The sequence below is a fragment of the Ornithorhynchus anatinus genome, chromosome 4 (genome assembly GCF_004115215.2).
Source record: "Ornithorhynchus anatinus isolate Pmale09 chromosome 4, mOrnAna1.pri.v4, whole genome shotgun sequence".
In the NCBI taxonomy this organism is placed as follows: Eukaryota; Metazoa; Chordata; class Mammalia; order Monotremata; family Ornithorhynchidae; genus Ornithorhynchus; species Ornithorhynchus anatinus.
Genome location: NC_041731.1, coordinates 77,892,628 through 77,917,305, shown reverse-complemented (window position 1 = coordinate 77,917,305; position 24,678 = coordinate 77,892,628). Strand labels below are relative to the sequence as shown.

The following is a 24,678-nucleotide window of genomic DNA, read 5'->3' as shown; positions in this document are numbered from 1 at the left end:
GGAGAGACAGGAGGCGGGGAGGTCAGCAAGGAGGGGCTGATACAATAATCAAAGTATCAATCAATGGTATTTACTGAACACTTACTATGCGCACAGCACTGTTCTAAAAGTGCTTGACGGAGTACAATATAACAGAGTCGGTAGACACGTTCCCTGCCCACAGTGAGCTTACAATCTAGAGGGGGAAATAGTAAATAATAGAAATAAATAAATTACAAATACGTATATAAGTAGTGTGGGGCTGAGTGGGGGGGGGGGTGAATAAAGAGAGCAAATCTAAATATAAAGGCAATGCAGAAGGGAATGGGAGAAGTGGAAAGAAGGGCCTATTCAGGGAAGGCTTCTTGGAGGAGGTGTGCCTCCAGTTAAGCTTCGAAGGAGGGGGAGAGTAATTTTCTTTTGGATATGAAGATAGGGCATTCCGGGCCAGAGGCAGGAGGTGGGCGAGAGGTCGGCGACGAGATAATGAGTAGGTTAAGCGTTAGAGGAGTAGCTGAAAGACTTTTTGGAATGAAACCAGGTTTTTAAAAGTCACTTGCCCGTCCACCCAGAGGTTCTTCAATCAATCAATCCATGGCTTTGCTTGAATGACATTTATGGAAACAAACCCCCTCACAGTCCCGGGCAACCAATGATTGCTTGTGTATTTTCTGGTGGAAAAAAACGTGGGATGTCGTACAACGCACCTTAATACATTTTTACTTCTCATACCCAAAGTCGGAACATATTAAAGCCTCTTATATTTTCCTCATTAGATATGGATTACGGCCATCAAGCAAGGGGTGAAAGCTGGCACGTTCTTCTGGTCCGTGTAAGTGATTTTTTTCCTTTGTGGATACCTGTAGAATGCAGAGAACGGTGAATTGCAGAGTGTGCGGATACTTCCATTTTAGTTACCTCTCGAAAGCGTCGAAGAGGCGCAGCATGGCCTAGTGGACAGGATCCGGGCCTGGGAGTAAGAAGGACCTGGGTTTGAATCCCACCTCCACCACTCATCTGCTGTGCGACCTTGGGCAAGTGACTTCATTTCTCTGTGCCTCGGTTCCTTCATCTGTCAAATGGAGATCAAGACTGTGAGCCCCATGTCGGACAGGGACTGTGTCCAACTCGATTTGCTTGTGTTGATCCTGTGCCTGGCACATAATAAGCACTTACCAATACCATTATTATTATCATTCATAAAGGTTTTTAGTTGGCTTCTTGGAAATACTAGCTAAGATGTTATTTATAAAGCAAAAGAGGGCCTCTTCCTATTTTGAGTATAAAGCACAGGAACCAAAGTTTCCTATTCTCCCCGACCAACATTCCAATACCTTCTATCTTCCTACTGCTCCTATCCATTTAGTAAACTCTTACCTAGTATATAGCTATTTCCTTTCCTTTCAGTATGTTCCTGTGAGGTGCAACGTAACTCCCCATAGACCGCAACGTGCTCTATTTATTTTGGTCTGCAGCTTCAAGTGGTCTGCAGCTTCAAGTGGGCTGGTGCTTCCAAGAATTTTTTTTTAAATTGCATACGCTAAGCTTTTACTAGGTGCCAGGGACTAAGCACTGTGTTAGATACAAGCTAATCGGGTTGGACAGTCCATTTTGAAGATGAGGTAACTGAGGCACTCTCCGGTGGCTGGAGTCTAGGAGCGGGCAAAGGTCCCAAATTCAGATTCCACCCCTCCTCCTGGATATCCCTGTTGAGAGAGGAGAGTTAATTCTTAATCTTTCCCAGGCAGATTGGAAAGAGCCGACGTTAATTTTGGTAAATAAGCCCCCTGGCGTAACATACCAAATAAACAGGGCAACGTGTTGATGATGACTTCTTTTCAGGCTCCCGGGGAAGAAGAGGAATCTGTTTCAACTTCCACAGTGACCCTGTTCCCCCCACGATGTTCTTTTCGCTTTTTATGTTTTCTCTTCAAACCATCCAAAGCCCTTTCCATATTTGCCTCTTTGGCCCTAACAAGGATCTGCCTATTCTGTAATGGTAGAGTGCTGAAAGTAATCGAGAGTTCAAGTTAATCCGGCATAAGGCCCCACGTGGATTCTCCAACAGCAGGAATGAAAGTCTCTTTTTAAGATTTGGAGGGCTAAGTTGAGATGGGGTTGGGGATTTGAATCGGAGACAGAGGGCCTCTTTAAAAGGTTTTTATTTTTCCTAGAGGGTGACCGAGTTGAGAAATAAGTGTGGGTATGTTGGAAATTATACAGCTTAACTTAAACGGCATGTTGATCCACCAATTTAATCTTAGGCACTACATATTTTTTTAACCCTTGGCTGTGCTGGATGCTTATAGAAGCTCCTTCTCGCCCTCCTCCACACGTTTGGCTAGCTAGATGGTGACGTGCCAACAACATAATTAATTAATTAATACTGAGCATCCCCCCCAACCTCCCCTGGCCCTCCCATCCCCCTCCCCGCCCCCTCCCCGCCAATAGGCAAGACTAGTTGAAAGAACACACTGTTTTGGATTTGAATACTAATATTCTTCATCCCTTCCCCCTCCCGCTGCCCTTTCAAGAAGGTAACTCTTGCGAACCTTGCCTCCTCCAACCAGGCACACACCCGCTCCACATCCCATTTATTCACTGCCCACGTTCCTCTCTTTTGGTCTGTATACACTGGGAATTCAGGAGGTTTTTTTGAGTGGCAAAGTGAGGCTTTCTTAGGAAAGAAAGTGGAGACCTAGTGTGTGAGAAGCAGCGTGGCCTAATGGAAAGAGCCCGGGCCGGAGAGGCAGAGGACCTGGGTTCTAATGACGACCACCTGTCTGTTCCGTGACCTTGGGACACGCTTCTGTCCCAACACGAAGAAAAGTCACTTCGCTTTTCTGGACCGCGGTTACCTCAACTACAAACTGAGGATTAAGACTGGGAGCCCCATGTGGGATAGAGAGGGTGTCCAACCCGATTATCTTGTACCTACCCCAGGGCTTACTTATGGTATTAAGTATTTTCTAAGTGGCAAGAACTGGGTTAAGCATTAGACAGACACAAAACGTCACTCCCCTTCTTAAACAACTCCAGTGGTTGCCTATCAACCTCCGCTCCAAACAAAAACTCCTCACTCTAGGCTTCGAGGCTCTCCGTCACCTTGCCCCTTCCTACCTCTCCTCCCTTCTCTCTTTCCACCACCCACCCCGCACGCTCCGCTCCTCCGCCGCCCGCCTCCTCGCCGTCCCCCGGTCTCGCCCGTCCCGCCGTCGACCCCCGGGTCGCGTCCTCCCGCGGTCCCGGAACGCCCTCCCTCCTCACCTCCGCCAAACTGATTCTCTTCCCCTCTTCGAAACCCTACTTAAAACTCACCTCCTCCATGAGGCCTTCCCAGACTGAGCTCCTCTTCTCCCTCTACTCCCTCTGCCACCCCCCCTTCACCTCTCCGCAGCTTAACACTCTTTTTCCCCTTTTCCCTCTGCTCCTCCACCTCTCCCTCCCCATCCCCACAGCACTGTACTCGTCGGCTCAACTGTATATATTTTCGTTACCCTATTTATTTTGTTAATGAATTGTACGTCGCCTCGATTCTATTGAGTTGCCATCGGTTTTTACGAGATGTTCTTCCCCTCGACTCTATTTATCGCCATCGTTCTCGTCTGTCCGTCTCCCCCGATCAGACCGTGAGCCCGTCAGACGGCAGGGACCGTCTCTATCTGTTGCCGACTTGTTCATCCCAAGCGCTTAGTACAGTGCTCTGCACATAGTAAGCGCTCAATAAATACTATTGAATGAATGAATGAATGAACAAAATGATCAGGTCACACGCATCTCTGTGGAAAAGAGGAAGGGTGAGTTCATACTGAAGAAACTGAGGCACAGTACAGCAGGTGACTTGTTCAAGGTCACCCTGCAGAGCTGGTTTCGGACCCCAGCTCTCCAGATTCTTAGTCCCAGAGGGCCAAGCTGCCTCAGTGTTTTTCCAGTGGATTCTCTGGATCGTAAACTCACTGTGGACGGGGACTGAATCTACCAACTCTGCTGAATCGTACTCTCCCAAGCACTTAGTACGGTGTTCTGCACGCAGTAAGTGCTCAGTAAATACCATTGCTGTTGATGATCCTGCACCATTTGGTCAACTTGTGACTCAGATGCCTCAGAGACCTGAAACGGCTTCTCATCTTGGACTGAAACTGCAGATAGAAAATACTTTTTTAAAACAGTAATCCATAAATTAGTGGACCCGTTTCCACCCGGGAGCAGCGTGGCCTAGTGGATAGATCACGGGCCTGGGAGTCAGAAGGACCTGGACTCATCTGGTGTGTGACCTTGGGCCTTTCACTTTAACTTCTCCGTGCCTTAGTCACCTCATCTGTAAAATGGGGATTTCTCTATCCCTCTCTGCAATCTCTAATTTCCTCCTGCCTTTAAGACGTCTCTACTTGGTTGTCCTGCCAACACCTCAAACCACACATGTCCAGAAGAGAACTCCGAATCTTCCCACTTAAACCTTGTCCCTCCTGTGATTTTTCCCATCACTGTAGATCGCACCACCGTCCTTCCTGTCTCATAACGTTGGCGTTATCCTTGACTCATCTCTCTCACTCAACTGACATATGCAATCTATCACTAAATCCTATCAATTTAACCTTCCCAACACCGCTAAAATCTGTCCTTTCCTCTCCATCCAAACGACTACCTCATTCATCCAAGCACTTATCCTATCCTGCCTTGATTATTGTATCAGCCTCCTTGCTGACCTCCCTGCCTCCTGTCTCTCCCCACTCCAGTCCAGACTTAATTCTGCTGCCCGGATCATTTTTCGACGAAAGCGTTTAGCCCATATTTCTCCACTCCCCAAGAACCTTCATTGGTTGCCTATCTCCACGTCAAACAGAAACTCTTTACCAATGGCTTTAAAGCACTCAGTCACCTTGTCCCCCACAACTTACCGGCCCGCACACTTTGCTCCTCTAATGTGTGACTGTGGCACGTTACATTACAGTATGGCATTACAGCTGTGTGACTGTGGGCAAGTCACTTAACTTCTCTGTGCCTCAGTGACCTCATCTGTAAAATGGGGATTAACTGTGAGCCTCACGTGGGACAACCTGATTCCCCTGTATCCACCCCAGCGCTTAGAACGGTGCTCTTCACGTAGTAAGCGCTTAACAAATACCAACATTATTAATGCCAACCTTCTCACTGTACTTCGATCTTGTCTATCTCGCCAACGACCTCTTGTCCTGTAACTCCCTTCTTCTTCATATTCGACAGACAATTACTCTCCCCACCTTCAAAGCCCCATTTAAGGAACATCACCTCCAAAAGCCCTTCCCTGACTGAGCCCTTATTTCCTCTTCCACGCCTATCTGCGTTGCCCTGATTTGCTCCCTTTATTTTGACCCTCCCTCAACCCCACAACACCCATTTTCATATCCGTAATATTTATTTATATTAACGTCCGTCTCCTCCTCTAGACTGTAAGCTCATTTTGGGCAAGGAATGTGTTTACCAACTCTGTTATATGGAAATCTCCCAAGTGCTCAGTACAGTCATCTGCACACAGTAAGAGCTCAGTAAATATGATCTATTGATTGGAATTAAGAGTGTGGGCCCCGTGAAGGACAGGCACTGTGTCCAACCTGATTACCTTGTAGCTACTCCAGCACTTAGTACAGTGCCCAGCACGTAGACAGTGTTTAAGAAATACAATTAGAATGAGAAATAATAATTTTTAAAAAGTTACTCTAAGAGAAGCCGGTATCTTCTCCTCAGTTACTTTGATTGTAATTCAAAAGAGAGGCAGGAGAAAAATCACCATGCCTTACATTCACAAAAACATAGCTGTTCTTGTCTAGTGGAAGCTTCCTAAGGAACTTGAGGCAAGAAGGCAAAAGCCAAAACAGCCCCGGGTGCTGTGAACACAAGGGCACAATTGGGCAATCAATCAGTGGGATTTATTGAGCGCTTACTGTGTGCCAAGCCAAGTGCTTGGGTGAGAAAAATAGAATCAGTAGATATGACCCCTGTCCTCGGGGAGCTTTCAATCTGGTGCCAAAGAGGCAGGCACTAAAATAAATTCCAGGTAGGACAAAGCAATAAAGATATATATCTAAGTGTTGTTGGGGTGGAGGGACAACAGAAAACAGTATGTGTGTTTACATGCGCTCAGTATGTATGTGGGGCGGGTCTCAATCCATCAGTACCATTTACTGATCACCTATTAGGTGCAAAGCACTCTACAAAAACTGAGAAAAATACCCCAGAGGCCAAAGAAGTTTACGGTCTAATACTGGGAGGCAGACAGACAGTGGGCCTTCAAGCCACCCATGTACCCAGGAGAATATCAAGGAATCAGTGGTATTTATTGAGTGTTCCCTGAATGTAGAGTGTGGCCGTAAGAACTTGGCAGAATATGGTACATCTAGACTCTAAGCTTCCTCTAGACTGTAAGCTCATCATGGACAGGGAACATGTCTAACATCTCTATTACAGTGAACTCTCCCAAGCATTTGGGTAAGGTGTTCTCCCCACAGTAAGCGCTCAATAAATACCACTGATTGATTGAACAGAGTCGGTAGACACGTTCTCCGCTGACACGGAGCTGTCACCGGTGTTTTCCTTGTGCATGAAGCACTAATATCTGTGTCCCCTCTCTCCGGGAAATCACCTGCCTTTTCTTTCATTCACTCATTCAACTGTATTTATTGAGCGCTTACTATGTGCAGAGCACGGTACTAAGCGCTTGGAATGTACAATTCGGCAACAGATAGAGACGATCCCTGCCCACTGACGGGCTTCCAGTCTAATCGGGGGAGACAGACAAAAACAGTAACAATAAATAGAATCAAGGGGATGTACATCTCAATAACAAAATAAATAGGGTAATAAAGATATATAGAAATGAGCAGACCAGCACGGTGCTGAGGGGAGGGGAAGGGAGAGGAGGAGGAGCAGGGGTAGGGGGGAGAGCAAGCTGTCACCTGCAGCATTCCTGGCTTTGAGCGGGCCTTGAATTTCTCTTTTGAGCTTCCGGGGATAAGAGTGAAACACCTCATTCATTCATTCATTCGATTGTACTTATTGAGTGCTTACTGTGTGCAGAGCACTGTACTAAGCACAATACAACAAAAACCAGACACTTCCCTGCGCACAACGAGCAACGCCGAATGTTGCAGATGGAAATATGAATTGGGACGCTAATGGAAAAGAGCACCTTCACTAAAATGAAGCACCAACAGATCGTGGTGACAAACCCCATCCCCGATCTGTCGCCATGTTCCCAGCGCGCGGGGACCAATGTTTACCACGAGTGTGCCGTGTTTATCTCTACTCTCCAGGGTCATCCCCCACGAGCGGAGAATACTTACCATCCTGCAGTGGCTCACCCTGCCCGACAATGAAAGGTAATTTGTCTCTCTGTTTTCTTGGAAATTTCCATGTCCGATGGGCAGGAGGTCGGTGGAAATCCAGATGGAGCGTTAGTGTTGAGTAGGACCTTGGCCAGAGTTTGGCATTAGGAATGCTTTGTGGATCTTAGCCCTGACCGACTTCCATGCCATGGGCTCTTTAGGAGGGATAGAATGCCCTTTGATTGTAGGGGAACATTTAATTCCGTGGATTAATGTCAGCTGTTTATCCTATTTGGTGGAATGAGGCTTAAGTATGTTCCAGGCTTCGGTGATCGTGCTGGGAAAATGTCAAGACTTAATTGTGTTTTTAATGAAGGAATTCTCATGTGCTGCGGATTGCATGGTTCACGTGAGCTATCGTGGCGGGGGCGGCCTCGGGGGAGGGTTCCGAGCCTGTGACCCCCTCGGCGTTTGCCGTGTGCTTAGTCCCGCGTGCGACCTGGATTCCTTCAGGCTATGAAACTGCTAACTGCTCTGTCGTGTTGTGGGAAGAAGAAAGGAATCAGATGGGAAAGAAATCCGGGAGTTGTCCTCAGCATATATGGGGAGAAGGGGTGGGGAGGGGGAAAGGGGGAGATGAGTGCCAGCGTAGAGGATGGTGTCCTAGTTGTGGGGTGGGGGTGGTGATTAGGTCTTCGGGGTGGACGTGGGAGGGTGTGTGGTGGAGAGAGTCTGAACCCCAAATCTTTCTTTCAGGCCCTCTGTGTACGCCTTCTATTCTGAGCAGCCAGATGCTGCGGGTCACAAATATGGCCCGTTTGGTCCCGAGGTGAGTGGGTTTACTGTCCACCCGAGGGGGACCCACGAAGCCTCTCTCAGAATGTCACAGTCCTGCCACTGACCAGTGGCGGGCAAAGCGTTTTCAATGCCTTTTGTGTGCCTGGCGATCCGAGGTAGTTCTAGCTAACGAGAGGATTGTAGGACGAACCCTGATTGGCGCTGCCTTTGATGTAATATTAATAATAATCGCAGTCTCTGTTACGGTAGAGAAGCGGTGGGGCCTAGTGGAAAGGGCACGGGCCTGGGAGTCAGTGCAGCTGGGTTCTAATCCTGACTCTGCCACTTGCCTGCCGTGTGACCTTGGACAAGTCGTTTTGAAGATCACGGAGGGGATGGAGTCGAGGAACTCTGAAGGAAGGTTAGGAAGGACCTGGGTTCTAATATCCGCTCTGCCACTTGCCTGCTGCGTCGCCCGGGGCAAGTCACTTAACTTCTCTGTGCCTCAGTTACCTCAACGGCAAAATGGGAATTCAGTACCTCTTCTCCCTCCTGGACTGGGAACCCCATATGGGATCTGATGATCTCGAATCTTCCCCAGCGCTTTGAAGAGTGCTTGACACACAGTAGACGCGTAACAAATACCACACTCACTATATGCCAAGCACTGTCCTAAGCACTGGGTTAGTCCAAGGAAATCAGTATGGATCCAGTCCTTGTCTCAGATGGAATTGATAGACATGTTCCCTGCCCCCAAGGAACCTGCTCTCAAAAACATTTTTAAATTTAAGCTTCGTATGTCACGAAAAGGATAGCACGCCCTTTCGTTGGACAACAGAGTGAAGACCCGCTGATGAACAGGACAGTACTAAAACCCTCCTCATCAGTGGTATCTATGGAGCACTTACTGTGTGCAGAGCACTGTACTAAGCACTTGGGAAAGTACACTATAATAGAGTCGATTGACAAATTCCCTGCCGCACAAGGAATTACAATCTAGAGCCACCAGCCTTCCATTTGTCAGTTTGAGAAAGGAGTGTCACAAGAATTGTATCATCAGTCAAGTAATCGATCGATCAATCAATCAATCGTATTTATTGAGCACTTGTGCAGAGCACTCTACTAAGCGCTTGGGAGAATACAACACAACAATATGACAGATACATTCCCTGCCCATAATGAACTTACCGACTAGAGGGGGAAACAGACATTAATATAAATAATGGAGAAGTAGCATGGCTTGGGAGTAAAAGAAGTAGAACGGGTTTGGGAGTCAGAGGTCATGGGTTCGAATCCTGGATCTGCCATTTGTCAGCTGTGCACTTAACTTTTCTGTGCCTCATCTGTAAAATGGGGATTAAGACTGTGAGCCTCATGTGGGACAACCTGATTACCCTGTATCTCCCCCAGCGCTTAGAACAGTGCTCTGCTCATAGTAAGCGCTTAACAAATACCAACATTATTATTATGAATTAATGAGTTATGGATATGTACATAGGTGCTGTGGGGTTAGGGGCGTGAGGGGAGAATAAAGGGAGCGAGTCAGGGTGATGAACAATATTTTTCAAATCACTCAAATCAGCAGATGGCATTTACTGAGCATTTTCTGTGTGCAGAGCAGTGAACTAAGCATTTGGATGAGTACAGTACAAGGTCCCTGCCCTCAAGGAGTTTACAGTCTAATGATGGTCCCCTAAAATATGCTTGAAGTTCCCCTATCTTAATAATTTAAGGTTATGGAGTTTTTATAACATAAAATCTAATCTATTATTATTTGTTTGGAAGGCGCCCGTTCCTGCAAATGTGTAGATCCTTCCATCAGCTACAATTACCACTAATAAGGTCGAGGATCTCGTGCTCAAATAATTCAGGGCTAGAAAAATAGAAAGGCACTTCTTATCAATCAGTCAGTCGTATTTACTGAGCTCTTTGTCTGTGCAAAGCACTGTGCTAAGCGCTTGGGAGAGTACCATATAACAGAATCGGTAGACACATTTCCTGCCCACAGGGAGCTCACGGACTAGAGGGGGAGATGGACAATTATAGAAATTATGGAAATCTAACTATGTGCTGTGGGGCACTTAAAGGTTCAGGTCCAAGTGCCAGGGTGACACAGAAGGGAGAGTAGAGTAAATGAGAGCTTAGTCAGGGAAGCCTTCTTGGAGGAGATGTGATTTTAATAAGGCTTTGAAGATGAGGAGAATGGTGGCCCATTTAATATGAAGGGGGAGGGAGTTCCAGGTCAGAAGCGGGGTGTGGGTGAGGGGTCGGGGGCGAGATAGACGAGATCAAGATTCAGTGAGTAAAATGAACCGTGTCTAACAAGTAGATAAATACCCAAAGGTTCCTGAGTTTTTAACCTCCTTTTATCTTTAAAGGATGATTTATTTTTCGGAACATATGCTCTTTATACAAAGTGATATCTTCAAATATAAGTGCCAAACACATTCAACCCTGCTCTTAATTTTAATGTGAGAAGAAGAAAAATTACCTATAATCCCCTGGGACATTTCTTCCTTTCACTGAGCTAGATTTATGTGGGACAAAGATCATTTGCCGGGGAAGCCGTACCTTAAGATGCAGTCACCCCAAGAGGCTGCTTGTCAGGACCCCTAGATGTTGCTTCTATCCCACAGCATCCATCAACAGATCAGTTCGTAAATTATCAGGGACCCCCACAGTTAGACTGAAAACCTTGGTGGTTTTTGCCAGAGTGATCCGAAGCTGTCGGAGAGTAAGATTTCACCCACGGGTTGGAAGGCGAATCTACGGCAATATATCAAGGTTACCCATGTAGCTCCCACAATGTATTTTATTTTTTTTAAGTGACCGTCGTGTTCTGCCTGATTTCCGTGGCTTTTGAAAATAGCGGGAAATTGAATTTTGCACGTTATCAAGGTACAGGGCCATGAAATCGGACCATCTTTTTTGGCGACGAATGGCCCGATTCAATTCCAGATGTTCGGGACTCTAACAAAGGATGGCTGATAGATTACCATCTTGAAAGCGAGATATTGGCCAATCGAGGTTGCGAGTTCCTGAGCTCAGCGTGTACTGGGGAATGTTGAGACCTGTGCTTGCTTCGGGTTATTCCTGCAACCCCTCTTCCCTCTACTTCCTTTGCTTCCTCCGCATCGCTGGCAGGCTGACCTCCCGGTTTGAGAGGCAGAACTTTGGCTGGCCAGTTACTCCTCATCCTTTCGTAAAGTACAGAAACTTGCCTTTCCTCATCCCCGTGCCCAGTAACACCAGGCTGATCCTTCTCCAGTCAGGCTGAAGTATGGCTGGCTTATGAGAATTTAGCTTTCTCCTACTTCTAACTACAGAGGGGCAAAACCCATTCAAAACCCCTGCAGCATAATCATCGGATGGAACCCGATTGACTAAACCCCTGTTTCTGCCGCTCTTCTAACCTGCTGTCTTGGGGTGACTCTTCTGAACCCCCAGAATGTTCCGATCTCTTGCACATAGTTCCGGCATCTGACCGGTGGTCTTGAGCTCTTGCTGAATGTATTCGGTGATCCGGAAATGAGAAACTCCCTCCTTTCCCCGCCTCGCTGCTCTTCTCATTGGGTCGGGCTTGAAGCTTGAAGCACTTTTAAAAAGAAGTCTCTTTTTAAGGTGAGGGCGCTCCTTCTAAATGTCCCGCCGGATGGAACGAAAGCACAATTTCCTTTGCAGCTGCTTGCCCCCGGAAAGGAATGAAACAGCATGGCCGATGTCATCCTCCATGGATCCACTAACCCCGTTTTTCCCCTCCCTCCCCTCCTAAAATCAAATGAGCAAAGAGAAGGCGGCTAGGCGGGCAGTGGTGAATGCCATTTTAATTCATCTTTGCACCATCAGCAAATTATTCATTCATTCATTCAATCGTATGTGCAGAGCACCGTATTAAGCACTTGGGAAAGTACAGTACAACAATAATAATTGACAATCCCAACCCATAGCGAGCTCAGAGCACCCGCCATCCTCCAGTGTTAGAAAAGACTGAATACCATCTCCTGCATTTAATTGTAAAGTCTTTCCTTGTTCAATCCTCAGAAGTGAAGGAATTACCCCCTCCCTCACTGTCTCAACTGCAGGGGTTGGGATTTGAGGAATGAAAGGAGTATATATTTTCCTCTTCCTTCACTGGATGAGAATAAACCTGGTCTTGTCTGTGGTGGTTTTTTTTTTTAATTTAAATGCCGTTTAAATGGCTGAGAAAATGGTGGGCTTCATGTCTACAGCTCTGGGTTAGAGCCTCCCTCCAGAAACAGAATAACAATGCAAAGGTGCCATATGGTGGGGTCTTGACCTCGTTTCAGAGTCTCCTTGAGGGCTGAGAGGATTGATTTATCTCCAGGGGCCACCATCTTTAGCTTCCTTGCCGGTACTTGCCAGTGAAGGTGATCGGTACTATGAAATCCTTTTGACGTGACCAGGTGACTACTAAGTGTGGACTAGATTGGAAAAGCCCATTTGTTAACTGCCTATCACCACATTTGTCCATCATCATGTGGTACTGACCATGTCGCTGCTTTCGTAGATCAGATTTGAACTGGTGGCCTTTAGGTGAAAAGCTCATCATTTCCAGGAGTTTACCAAATATCTGAAATACTCCCTGCCCCTTTGTTCAAACCTAGTAATTTAAAAATAATGAATGGCCCCCTGTTGTGGAACCAATCAATCTAAACTTGGTATTTATTGAGCACCTCCTTGTGTGCAGAACATTCTACTAATCACTTGGGAGAGTACAATACAATGGAATTGGAAGACACAGTCCCTGCCCCCAAGGAGCTTACAGACTAGTGGAACTTTTCTACTTTATCCTGTGGCTCCATCCACGAGTTGGCATTTTCAGCTAATACGCACAATAATGTCCTTCATGGTTTGTAAAACTGATCACTCGACTCTTTTTGGATTCCTGATTTCATTTATACTTATGCTGTTGGTGCAAAAATTTGCTGTCATCCTGGCAGAGCAATATAGGGACTTTCTTCCTTAAGAAAGCTCCCTAAATTGTTCCTCGTAACCACTGCAGTATTGCCTGAGAAACCCTTAGCTTTCTCTCCTCTGATTGGCCACCACTGCCCGACGAAGTGTTAGCTTTACTATTTCACACTGGGGCTAGGCTTCTCCTGAGTCCAGACATCTCTCTCCGCCAGTACAGGAGAGTAATTGTGGCTCCCCTCTTCCTCCGGCTAAGAGACCTAAGAGGAAGCTTCCTCCTAAGAGGAGACAGGAAAAACCAGTTGCTTCTCCAAAGAAGAGAAGAAGAAAATTACATAGGATGGATCATTATGCAGCGGAATCACGTCAGGACAAAGTAAGTTTATCTCTTGTTCCAATATGATCGAGGCCAAGACACAGATCCTTCTCCAGCTTAATTTAAGCACGGTGGGGCAGACGCCAGGGTGAGGAGGGAATACCACAAGACAGATGTCAATTTATTGAGGTCCCACCACTGGCTCTAGGGAGTCAAAGATGATCTCGCTACGTCAGTGACTGCTTGTGCTTTGGGTGGATTCTCTGAAGAGGTTTCTCTGAGGGGTTCTTTTAAAATCCAGCTTATCACAGAAGACTATTTTCTCCCTGAAAATAGTTGCCTCTAGACAAGCTCAGGAGTGAAAATCCAAAAATAGGTTCGGAGGAGTTGTGTTGGAAGCCCCTGGTGTCTCTGACCAAGGGAGCTACTCTTTTCCTCCTGGAATTGGCACTGCCGAGTGGGTTTGACAAGGGAAAAAGGGAGTTATATGCAGAATTTGTAAATCGATACCCCTCTAGAGGAATGGTAAGGGGGTCAGTGCCAGGGAAGGGATGGGGGAGGGATGACAGCTTGACCTCCGAGACTTTTTGGAACTGCATAGGAGGCTCTTTAAAACAGTAGTCCACTAGCAAGTCCCTGTAGCGGCTGCAGGTCTCTTCCCTTATGCTGAATTACAAACATGGCCATAGAACAAAAATGGTTAGGAACATTCTCGGGCCGTCTTCCGGTGAGGAGTGTCTTCCACGAAACAGCCAAGGCAGCAGAAATGGAGGAATTTCCATGGAACCTGTAAAATCCTCATTTTCTTCGGAGATCTTCTTGTATCGTATTAATATCTTGAAGGGCATCTTCTGGTACTTGCCACAGTCCTTCCCCCAGCTGCCGGTCCTCCTCCTTCAATCTTCCTTCTTCTAGAAAAGTCTTCAAGTGTGGCATGGTTTCCTTTAAAGGGGACTGTCAGGACTGTATCTGGTGACCCTCTCAGGAAAGATCCCAGCTTTTGGGACTGATTCTTTCTTGAAGGATCCAAGTCTTCCACCCCATGTTCCTGAGGTCTGAGGTAATATGGAGCAGCACGGATTCAGCACCGGGATAGACACCTTCCTTCCCTTCTTGCTACAGTCAGTCACCTTGAAGAGGGTGTGCCTAAAGGCATGTGGTCTTTGGCAAATGACCAACCCATAGACAGTGCCATCTCATAAAAATTTGACTGAGAGTTTCCTGAAAGCGTTTCCACTCCGGAGGTAAGTGGGTCTCCTTGAGCGGTAACATTTAGAGGAATAGGGTAGAAAGGGGAGGGAGAGGGAATGAAGAGAACCAGATCTAGGCTCTTTAGCTCTGTCATTGTTCACGGAACAAGATTTCTCTGAGAGTTTTGAGATCACTGTATCCTCTGCATCAAACAGAACCATTCACTTTCTCTTTGAATTGGACCGATCGTGGATACTCATTTTGCCTCAATAACAGTGACTGAAAATTTGCATCCTAACATTATCTCCATTTCTACTATTAGCAATCAGCCAATTTATTTCCGGCAACTCAGGGGCTGACGATCTTTTCTGCACCGATTGCATCTTAGTGCCTTCCTTGGGCTACAAAAAGAGCAGGTCCTAAAGTGAATATTTCCAATCTTTGGTGCTTTCTCATCATTCTATTTACCCAGACGTGACTCTTTGACGACATCTCCCGGAAGCCATCGTTTTTAAATTCCACTTCTCTGACATTCCCTTCCTCCTCCGGTCTTTGTGTGATCAAAATATTTCTTGTCTTATGCTGTCGAGTCATCTCCGACCGATAGCTACTCTATGAACACATCTCTCCTAGAATGCCCCACTTTCCATCTGGTAGTATATCCGTAGAGCTTTCTGCTCATCCTCACAGTGGATATTTTAGCACTCCTCCGCAATGAAGTCTACATCTTCAGGGAGCAGATACAAAGGTTACTGCTTTCAAATGAAATCACCCAGGTCGGATGGAGCCTTTTATGCCCAGGAAGAGCTATTAGCACGTCCAAAAAATCAGACTGGGCAAAGAGATTTCTAAGAAAAAGGTTAAGGAGTCTAACTCTCCAAATCTTCTTCTTGACCCAGAAGAGACTCGCTTCTTCCCAGCCCTGCCCTGAGGGAGACCGTTCAGGACCCGAAAAGGAGAAAGAGGGTTTGAACCTGACTTGCTCGTTTTCCCCTTTTTTCACAGATGACAAACCCGCTGAGGGAGATTGACAAAACGGTGGGACAGTTGATGGATGGCCTGAAGCAGCTGAAGCTACATCGCTGTGTTAATGTCATCTTTGTTGGAGATCATGGTAAACCATTTCTGTCTGGTGGAAATCTTCAAAAAGAAGAGCTAGATATTGTTTAATCCGTTAGCAGGGTTTAAAAGACAATCGAGTAAACCAGAGCATTGGGCTGACATGGTGGGACACTAAGAGCCCATGTAGATTTAAAATACATTATTCCCACGACTTTATGATCATAATTCAGAAAAAAGGAACTCCTTCCTAGAATTCTGGTGGGGTATAATTCAGGATGATTATTGGTTCGTTCGGTAGTGTTTATTGAGCATCACATAGAGCAATGAACTGGATGCTGGATGCCTGTGGTATGCAGAGCACTGTGCTGGATATCTGAAGTGTGCAGAGCACTGTGCTGAGCACATGCAGCATGAAGAGTATGTGCTGGGCACCTGCGGTGTGCAGAATACTGTGCTGGGTGCCTGCAGGGTGCAGAGCAACCGATCAATTAATCGGTCATGTTTATGTAGTATTTACTGAATGCAGAGCACTGTACTATATGCTTGGGAGAGTATAATATAACAGAGTTAGTAGACACACTCCCTGCACGCAATAAGCATGAAGTCTAGAGAAGGAGACAGATATTAATATAAATACATCTTGGATGTGTACGTAAATGCTGTGAGGCTGAGAGTCGTATTCTGGCTGCTTGTAGTATGCAGAGCGATGGGCTATGTGTTTGGGAACGCATGTAGAAATTAAACCCAGTTCCTGTCCACAGGGTGCATGCAATCTAGTGGGGTAGAAAGGCAGACAGACCCTAGTAGGATACATACAGTGCTGTCTCTCTGAAGCTGGTGAGTGAATAAAAATGTCCCCTCTAGTTTCGCATGCGCCAGCATTTCCAGAGGTATGGGTTGAAGATGTGTGACAGGAGTACCAAAGCCTGTCAGAGTGGGAAGGAGACGGGACAAAGCCGTTTTCCTTCTCTCACTAGAAGAATTAAACCCCAGGGATCGGGCCTAGCAAGAAGGGTTGTCAAAGTGAAAGGGAGAGGAAGGCCAAGCGGGCAGTCAATCGCCTCTTTGACTGCTAGCAGCTGTCAGAAGAGATAGGATGTGTGCATCTCATTAGTGGCAGAAATTCCAGGCTGAGGTGACGTCCGGATAACCTGGGTCGATACGACCCTCCTCCCGGTTGTTCTGAGGGCCAGCTGTCAGGACACACGTCCGGGGCTGAGGTTGGGCTCGGTGAGATCTTCTGTGCGAGGGATGAGATGGGTGAGGCCGGTTGGTGTGGCAAGGGGCGGACGGTGGACATCTCCTAGGTCACGCTGGGTCACAAGTTGAAGAGACACAACCGCTCCGGGGAGCCAGGGCACAGCTCAGACCGCCGTGGTGTTTGGCAGTCAGAGAAGAGGCAGAGAGAGATTCCATTTGGGTCAAAAAAAATCGCGAGCCACCTCTGAGCCCAACTAAAGCTGTCCAGGTACACTCCTGGCCTGATTTACTCTGGCGAGTGACAAAACTTTCAGAGGAAGTGTGAAGTGTCTCTTCTTTGGAGAGAGAGGCAGGGCAGGATCAGATCTGGGTTCAGTCAATCAATCAATTGTATTTATTGAGCGCTTTCTATGCGAAGAGCACTATACTAAGCATTCATTCATTCATTCAGTAGTATTTATTGAGGGCTTACTATGTGCAGAGCACTGTACTAAGCGCTTGGAATGGACAAATCGGCAACAGATAGAGACAGTCCCTGCCCTGTGACGGGCTTACAGTCTAATCGGGGGAGACGGACAGACAAGAACGATAGCAATAGATAGAATCAAGAAGTTGGGAGAGTGCAATAGAATAATATAATAGAGTTGGTAGACACGTTCCCTGCCCACGTTGTGCTTGCAGTCCGGCAGAGGGGCCAGAAATTAATATAAACAAATAAATGACAGCTATGTATATCAGTGCCATGGGGCTGATGGAGGGGTGAATAAAGGGACCATAACCAAGGTTCAGGGTGATACGGAAGGTAGTGGGAGAGGAAGGAATGAGGGCTTAGACGGGGAAGGCCTCTTGGAGGAGATGGGCCTTCGATAAGGCTTTGAAGGCCAAGAGAGTGATTGTCGGTCAGCGCTTAGTACAGTGCTCTGCATCCAGTAAGTGCTCAATAAATACGATTGAATGAATATGAAAGGTTTGGCATTTATGGGGATGGTTTGGGGCTTTGAGGGTGGAGCTCCTGGTGTGGAGACCCTATCTGTATAGGCCGTGGGCCTGATGAGATCAACGTGTGTAGTAATAACGTTGGTATTTGTTACGCGCTTACTATGTGCCAAGCACTGTTCCACGCACTGGGGGTAGATACAAGGAATCGGGTTTGCCCATGTAGGGCTCGAGTCTTCATCCCCATTTTACAGATGAGATAACTGAGTCACAGAGAAGTTAAGTGACTTGCCCAAAGTCACACAGCTGACAAGTGGCAGAGCTGGAATTAGAACCCAGTACCACCTGCACCATACGCTGTCACGATTGCTCCCTGCTGCCCTGTTGGTTGCATTTGTTCCCTAGAGACCCCGGCATTGCTTTTGTTTCGCCCTCTTGGTCCCATGATCTCTCTATTTTTTCCCCGTGGTATTCATCACTATGTGCCAGGCACTGTACTAAGCACTGGGGTAGATATGAGCTAATCAGGTCGGACCCAGTTCCTGTCCCCACGTGAGGCTCACAGTCTTCATCCCATTTTACAGATGAGGCAGATAGAAGCTAAGTGACTTGCCCAAAGTCACACAGCAGACAAGTGGCGGAGCGGGATTAGACCTCAGGTTCTTCTGCCTCTCTGGCCCGTACTCTATCCACCGGGACACACTGCTTCTCTTGATCTTCTTGAACCTCTTCTCCAAGATGGTAATCCCCAAAGTGACCTGTCTTCTACTGTCATCGGCCACGTGCTCGGGACTACAGCGTAGCATTTTGGGTTCATTTGGTAGTGTTTTGGGTTCATTTGGTCTTGGAACGGTCCACCCTGCTTCAGGTTATCTCATTTGGGTGGCTTGCTGTGGCCCATACTACTCGCGTGTGCCTCCAAGAGAAGATCCGATGTGCACGCTACGACCAGATTGCTTGTGATCCTGTTTTGCCACTTGATACTGGTGCAAGAGTGCATGGAGGTGGTGTGGGTGAAACTGCTTTATAATGTTGGTATTTGTTAAGCGCTCACTGTGTGCCGAGCACTGTTCTAAGCGCTGGAGCAACCCAAGGCACCGCTGGGATTTGAACCCAGGTTCTCCTGTTTACTAGACAGGCACTTTGACCGGCTAAGCCACGGCGCCCACCCAGATGTGATTTAGGCCCAAGTTTTAATCAATCAGCCAGTCAATCCATCAGTGATATTTATTGATCACTCACGGTGTGCAGAGCACTGTACTGAGCACTTACTGTGAGTGAAGCACTAAGTGCTGGGGAGAGTACAATCCAGCGGAGTTCGGAGACACGTTCCCCGCTCACGAGGAACTTCCGGTCGAGAGACTTACCGCCGTAAAGCAAGCTGGATGCTACAGCTGCTCTGTAGATCTTGAGTTTCATCTGAAAGTCATGTGGCTTCCACATTCTGTCATTCTCCCAGTGGACCTACCACGCTTCGTGATTCGAGGTTCTATATCGTCATCATCATAGTCGATCATCATCATGATGATCGTCGTCAGAATTTACTGCTTGCCTACTATGTTCAGAGCACTGAACTAAGCCCTTAGGAGAGGATAGCCAAAGTTGGAAGTAGGCATCGTGGTCTTTGCTCTCGAGGAACTTACAATCTAATGGGAGAGGCAGACAATCAGATCAATCAATCCATGGTATTTATTGAACTCTTTCTGCGTGCAGATCACCACACCGCGTGCTTGGAAGAGTAAAGTCCAGTAGTGTTGGCAGACATGTTCCCTGCCCATAAGGAACTTACGGACTAGACACATTGTCTACAGTGAAGGGAAACAGAGCAAAAATATAAATGAATTGATACAACTTGTGATGAGAAAGCAGAAGTGAATAATTCAATGAACACATCAGTGGAATAAACACATATTTGATGACATGGAATGACACGGTTGGGAAAAAAGGGACCATTTGAGGATTATCTCCTGGAAGAGGTGACTTTTTGAAAGCTTTGAGGGTGGGGAGGAATGTAGTGGAGCATTTCTGAGGGGAAAAGGGTTCTGTGCAAGAGAACGGGACTGTGTGTTGGATTGGAGGTGGAGAGTTTACAGTGAGGTTGGTCCCGGAAATGAAGGTGGGATAGGACAAGTGCTCGAATTAATGTGGGAGCCGTTTGGATGGAGAGGAAAAGGTGGATTCTAGCAGTGTTAAGAAGATTGAACCGACAGGATCTGGTGATAGATTGAGTGTGTGGGTTGAATGAAAGAGATGAGTTGAGGATAATGCCAAGGTTATGGGCTTGTCAGACAGGAAGGAAGGTGGTGATATCTACAGTGATGGGAAAGTCAGGACAGAGTTTGAGTGGGAAGATGAATTGGTGGCAGAATTCAGCCCCACCTTCAGCTCTCACTGACGGATGGAAATCTTCGGCTGTGAATAGCGTTCGCGTCCACGACGGCTCTTGTCTATTTGAGAGATGTTGGTGGTGTTCAGAAGAGCTTATGTCTGGCAGGTTCTCTGAGCGGAAATAGGCCAGTGCTATTGAGCTTTCCATCAGATGAGGTGATTAGTTATTAGCACTATCTATATGCTATATGAGGCAAGAAATAAAAGTGCAAGATAATTTGACAGTTGATTTGGTAAAGGTACACATGTCTGTGTGTTGTCTTTTCACTCCCTTATTGAAAAAAAAATGAAGATTTTAAAAAATATTATTATTATAGTAATAGTTGTACTAATGATGATTATAGTGATTTTTCAACGGCTTACTGCGTGCTCACTATACTAAGCATTAGGGTAGATAGAATACAATCACATCAGATGCAGTCCCTGCCCTACGTGGTACTCACAGTCTAAAGGGGAGGAAAAGAATAGATATTTAGATCTTGTTACCAAAAAAAATTTACAAATATTTATAGAAACATCCCCATAATGATGCTGGTTATATTTTAACTAACGTGTAAGTCTGCTGATTTTCCTTTACCTGATCGTGGTTATGCGCTTAGAATAATAGCAAGAAATGACGTGACATTCCAAGGAAAGTGGTATTGTTCCTTCTGAAATCTTGAAAGAGTTGTATTTCCCCGGGAGAGTGTGATTTTGAGTGGGCTAATTTGTTTTTCTTCATTCTTTCAATCAATGGTCCTTATTGAGCAACTGCTGAGCTTCAACCCATGTGCTGAGGCCTATAAAGGTTACTTCCCGTGTGCAGAACGGTGTGCTACATTTAAGAGAAGCAGCGTGGCTCAGTGGAAAGAGCATGGGCTTTGGAGTCAGAGATCATGGGTTCGAATCCCTGCTCTGCCCCTTGTCAGCTGTGTGACTTTGGGCAAGTCACTTCACTTCTCGGTGCCTCAGTTCCCTCATCTGTAAAATGGGGATGAAGACTGTGAGCCCCACGTGGGACAACCTGATTCCCTTGGGTCTACCCCAGCGCTTAGAACAGTGCTCGGCACAGAGTAAGCGCTTAACAAATACCAACATTATTATAAGAGAGCACTATTCACCCTGTCCCCAAATCATTTCCGTTCTACCTTCACAGAGCCTCTAGAATCGCCCCTTTCCTCTCCTTCCAAACTTGCTCCCACATCGATCCAAGCTCTTATCGTATTTCGCCTTCTCACTGACCTCCCTGCCTTCTGTCCACACTTCAGAGGAGGCAGGGAGGTCAGTGAGAAGGCAGATGAGTGATCTGCAACCTGGATCACTTTCCTGAAAAACTGTCCAGTCCACGTCTCCACACTGCACTGGCTGCCCCTTCACCTCCACATCAAACAGGAACTCCGCGCCATCGGCTTTGAGCCGCTGCATCAGCTCATCCTCTCCTACCTTAGCTCGCTGATCTGTGACAACCCAGACGGCATTTTTCACTCGTCTAAGGCCAACCTGGTCCTTGTCCCTCCATCTCACCTGTCTCGCCACCAATCCCTTTTCCACATCCTCACGCCGGTGTGGGACTCACTCCCTTCCCCTGCCCACCCCCATATTCAAGAGATCCTCTCTCCCCGTCTTCACGGCCCTACTAAAATCACACCTCCTCCAAGAGGCCTTCTCTGATTAGGTTCTTATTTCTCCAACTCCCTCTCCTTCCACATTGCCTACGCATTTGGGTCTATAACCCTGGAGCCCTTGACATTCACCCCATCCCCAGAGCACTTAAGCACACATCCCCATATTCTCCCATTCCTCTATCAATAATTTATTTCATTTATTTCAGTGTCTGTCCCTACCTTTAGACTGTGAACTCCTTGTGGGGAGGGAACATGGGGAAGCAGCGTGGCTCGGTGGAAAGAGCCTGGGCTTCGGAGTCAGAGGTCATGGGTTCGACTCCCGGCTCTGCCACTTGTCAGCTGTGTGACTGTGGGCGAGTCTCTTGACTTCTCTGGGCCTCAGCGACCTCATCTGTAAAATGAGGATTAACTGTGAGCCTCACGTGGGACAACCTGATGACCCTGTATCTACCCCACGCTTAGAACGGTGCTCTGCACATAGTAAGCGCTTAACAAATACCAACATTATTACCAACTGTACAGTGTATTGCTCTCTCCCTAGCACCTAGTACAGTTCTTGGCACACAGTAAGCACTCAAAAAGTACCATTGATTGATTAATATGAGAAAATAGAAATAAAAGATATATCTCCTGCTCTTGAGGAACTTTCAATTTAAATATTTAATCACTGGGGAAAACAAAAAACTTTTCTTGCACTTTAAAAAATGATTTTGAAGTACGTAAAAAGATGCTTGAGTTTTGAATAAGTATCAGCGTATTTATTTTGAGATCTGAATCTACATGTCACGCGGAAAGAAATTACTTTTCCCTTGCAGGAATGGAGGACGTCACGTGTGAACGAACTGAGTTTCTGAGCTCGTACTTGACCAACGTGGATGATATTATTTTAGTGCCTGGTGCCCTGGGACGGATTCGCTCGAAGTCTAACAATAATGCTAAATGTAAGTACATTTTTAAAACACTGAGCTATCCTGGGGGAGAGTGGTTTTCGAACCACCGATCCATCAATTGATAAATGGTATTTATTGCTTGGGAGAGTACAACAGAACAGAGTTGATAGATACGTTCCCTGGCCACAAGGAACTTACAGGCTAGATAACCATTTAATATAAATAAATAGACTACAGATATGGTACTTGTTAAGCACTTATTATGTGCCAAGCACCGTTCTATGTGCCGGGATAGATACAAGTTAATCAGGTTGGACACAATCTCTGTCCCAGATGGGGCTCACAGTCTTATCCCCATTTTACAGGTGCTTTGGGGTCTTAAGACTTGTGGCCCACTGGGATTAGAACCCAGGTCCTTCTGACTCCCAGACCCACCTTCTATCCACTGAGCCACGCCGCTTCTCACACGTACTAAAGTGCAACGGGGGTGAGGGTGGGGTGAATAAAGGATACAGATTCAAGTGCAAGGGTGACGCGGAAGGGAGAGGGAGTAAGAGAGATGAGGGCTTAATCAGGGAAGGCCTCTTGGAGGACACGGAGGATTTTTCAGGTGAACCTTTCTTAGTGCTTAGAAGCACTTCTTGCTTGGAACATTAATTAATGTGAGTCCATTCTTAGCGGCTACGTCAGATAGTATTTCTTAATTTTGTCTCCCCCGAGGGAGCTTTCTGTGGGTAACCGCCGCATCCTGATGGACACCCAACAGTAGCCCCCGAAAGTAGACTTTGGCCCGGGAATTTAGTTGGCCAAACCCAGAACAAAAGAAGCAGCCCATTGTGTTTGTTTGGAAAATAAGGCTATGTCAGCGGGGGTCTCTGAGAAGGATTTTATAGGGAAAGTCACGTGCAGTGGAAACTCTTAACCTGGAGGCTGAGCCTTGTTGAATCTGTCCCAGGCATCTTGTTTCCTAAAATCAGCATCTGGTTTATTTACAGAACGATCCCCTTTGGGATAGGATCGTTTAGACTTTTTTTTTTTTACAATCCATGATTGTGATTTTATTTCCCCCAAGCTGCTCAGTAAAACAGAGGTGGTGGGGAGGGAAGGAGGAAACTATTAAATAGCCAATAGCCATAGTAGGAGCAATCACTCACTCAATTAATGGTATATATTGAGTGCTTACTAAGTGCAGAGCACTGGACTAAGCTCTTGGAGTGTACAAAGCAAAGAACGGGCACATTCCCTGAACACAAGGAGCAGGGGAAGACAGATGGGAACATATTTTTGAACAGAGTAATCGAAATAAAGAATGGAATGTACCTTTGAATAAACATGCGCAAAGTACTGAAGATGGGTGGAAATAAACATCGTAAACACCTATTTCTGCTGAGGGATTCCCTTAATAATAATAATGATAATGTTGGTATTTGTTAAGCGCTTACTATGTGCAGAGCACTGTTCTAAGCGCTGGGGTAGACACAGGGGAATTGTCCCACGTGGGGCTCACAGTCTTAATCCCCATTTTATAGATGAGGTAACTGAGGCACAGAGAAGTGAAGTGACTTGCCCACAGTCACACAGCCGACAAGTGGCAGGGCCGGGATTCGAACTCATGACCTCTGACTCCAAAGCCCGTGCTCTTTCCACTGAGCCACGCTGCTGTTTGTTAGAGGATGGGGGAGATGAAGCCCTAGAGGTCTGCAGGCCAGAGAGGATGGAGTAATATTCCCTGGAAATATCTGAATCTGATTCCAAAAGCGTGAACAGTCGGAAGATAGTTGCCGACCGCTCTCCTGGGTGACAACTGTCATAATAATAATGATGGCATTTGTTAAGCGCTTACTATGTGCCAAGCACTGTTCTAAGCGCTGAGATAACTGAGGCACAGAGAAGTTAAGCAACTTGCCCGAGGTCACACGGCAGACAAGCGGAGCCGGGATTAGAACCCACAACGTCTGACTCCCAAGCCCGTGCTCTTTCCGCTAAGCCATGCTATGCCATTTAACTTCTCTGTGCCTCAGTTTCCTCATCGGTAAAATGGGGATTAAGATTATGAGCCCCACATGGCACACTGACTGTGTCTCACCTCATCAGTTTGTAGC

At 46.6% G+C, this 24,678-nt stretch overlaps 1 protein-coding gene and 1 non-coding gene across 4 annotated transcripts in view; one reads left to right on the top strand and one right to left on the bottom strand.

Annotated features, from left to right (window-relative positions):
* The window catches only part of ENPP2 (ectonucleotide pyrophosphatase/phosphodiesterase 2), a 170,638-nt gene that overhangs the window by 95,255 nt on the left and 50,705 nt on the right, over positions 1–24,678 (top strand). For all 3 annotated transcript variants that reach the window (XM_029063036.2, XM_029063037.2, XM_029063035.2), the window contains exons 9-13: positions 756–811; positions 7,269–7,334; positions 8,037–8,109; positions 15,502–15,610; positions 22,502–22,627. In XM_029063036.2, coding sequence (XP_028918869.1) covers positions 756–811; positions 7,269–7,334; positions 8,037–8,109; positions 15,502–15,610; positions 22,502–22,627 — 430 coding nt within the window. The remainder of the gene's footprint in view (positions 1–755; positions 812–7,268; positions 7,335–8,036; positions 8,110–15,501; positions 15,611–22,501; positions 22,628–24,678) is intronic.
* On the bottom strand, positions 18,787–18,860 carry TRNAT-AGU. The gene has a single exon. It is a non-coding gene; the product is annotated as a tRNA-Thr (tRNA).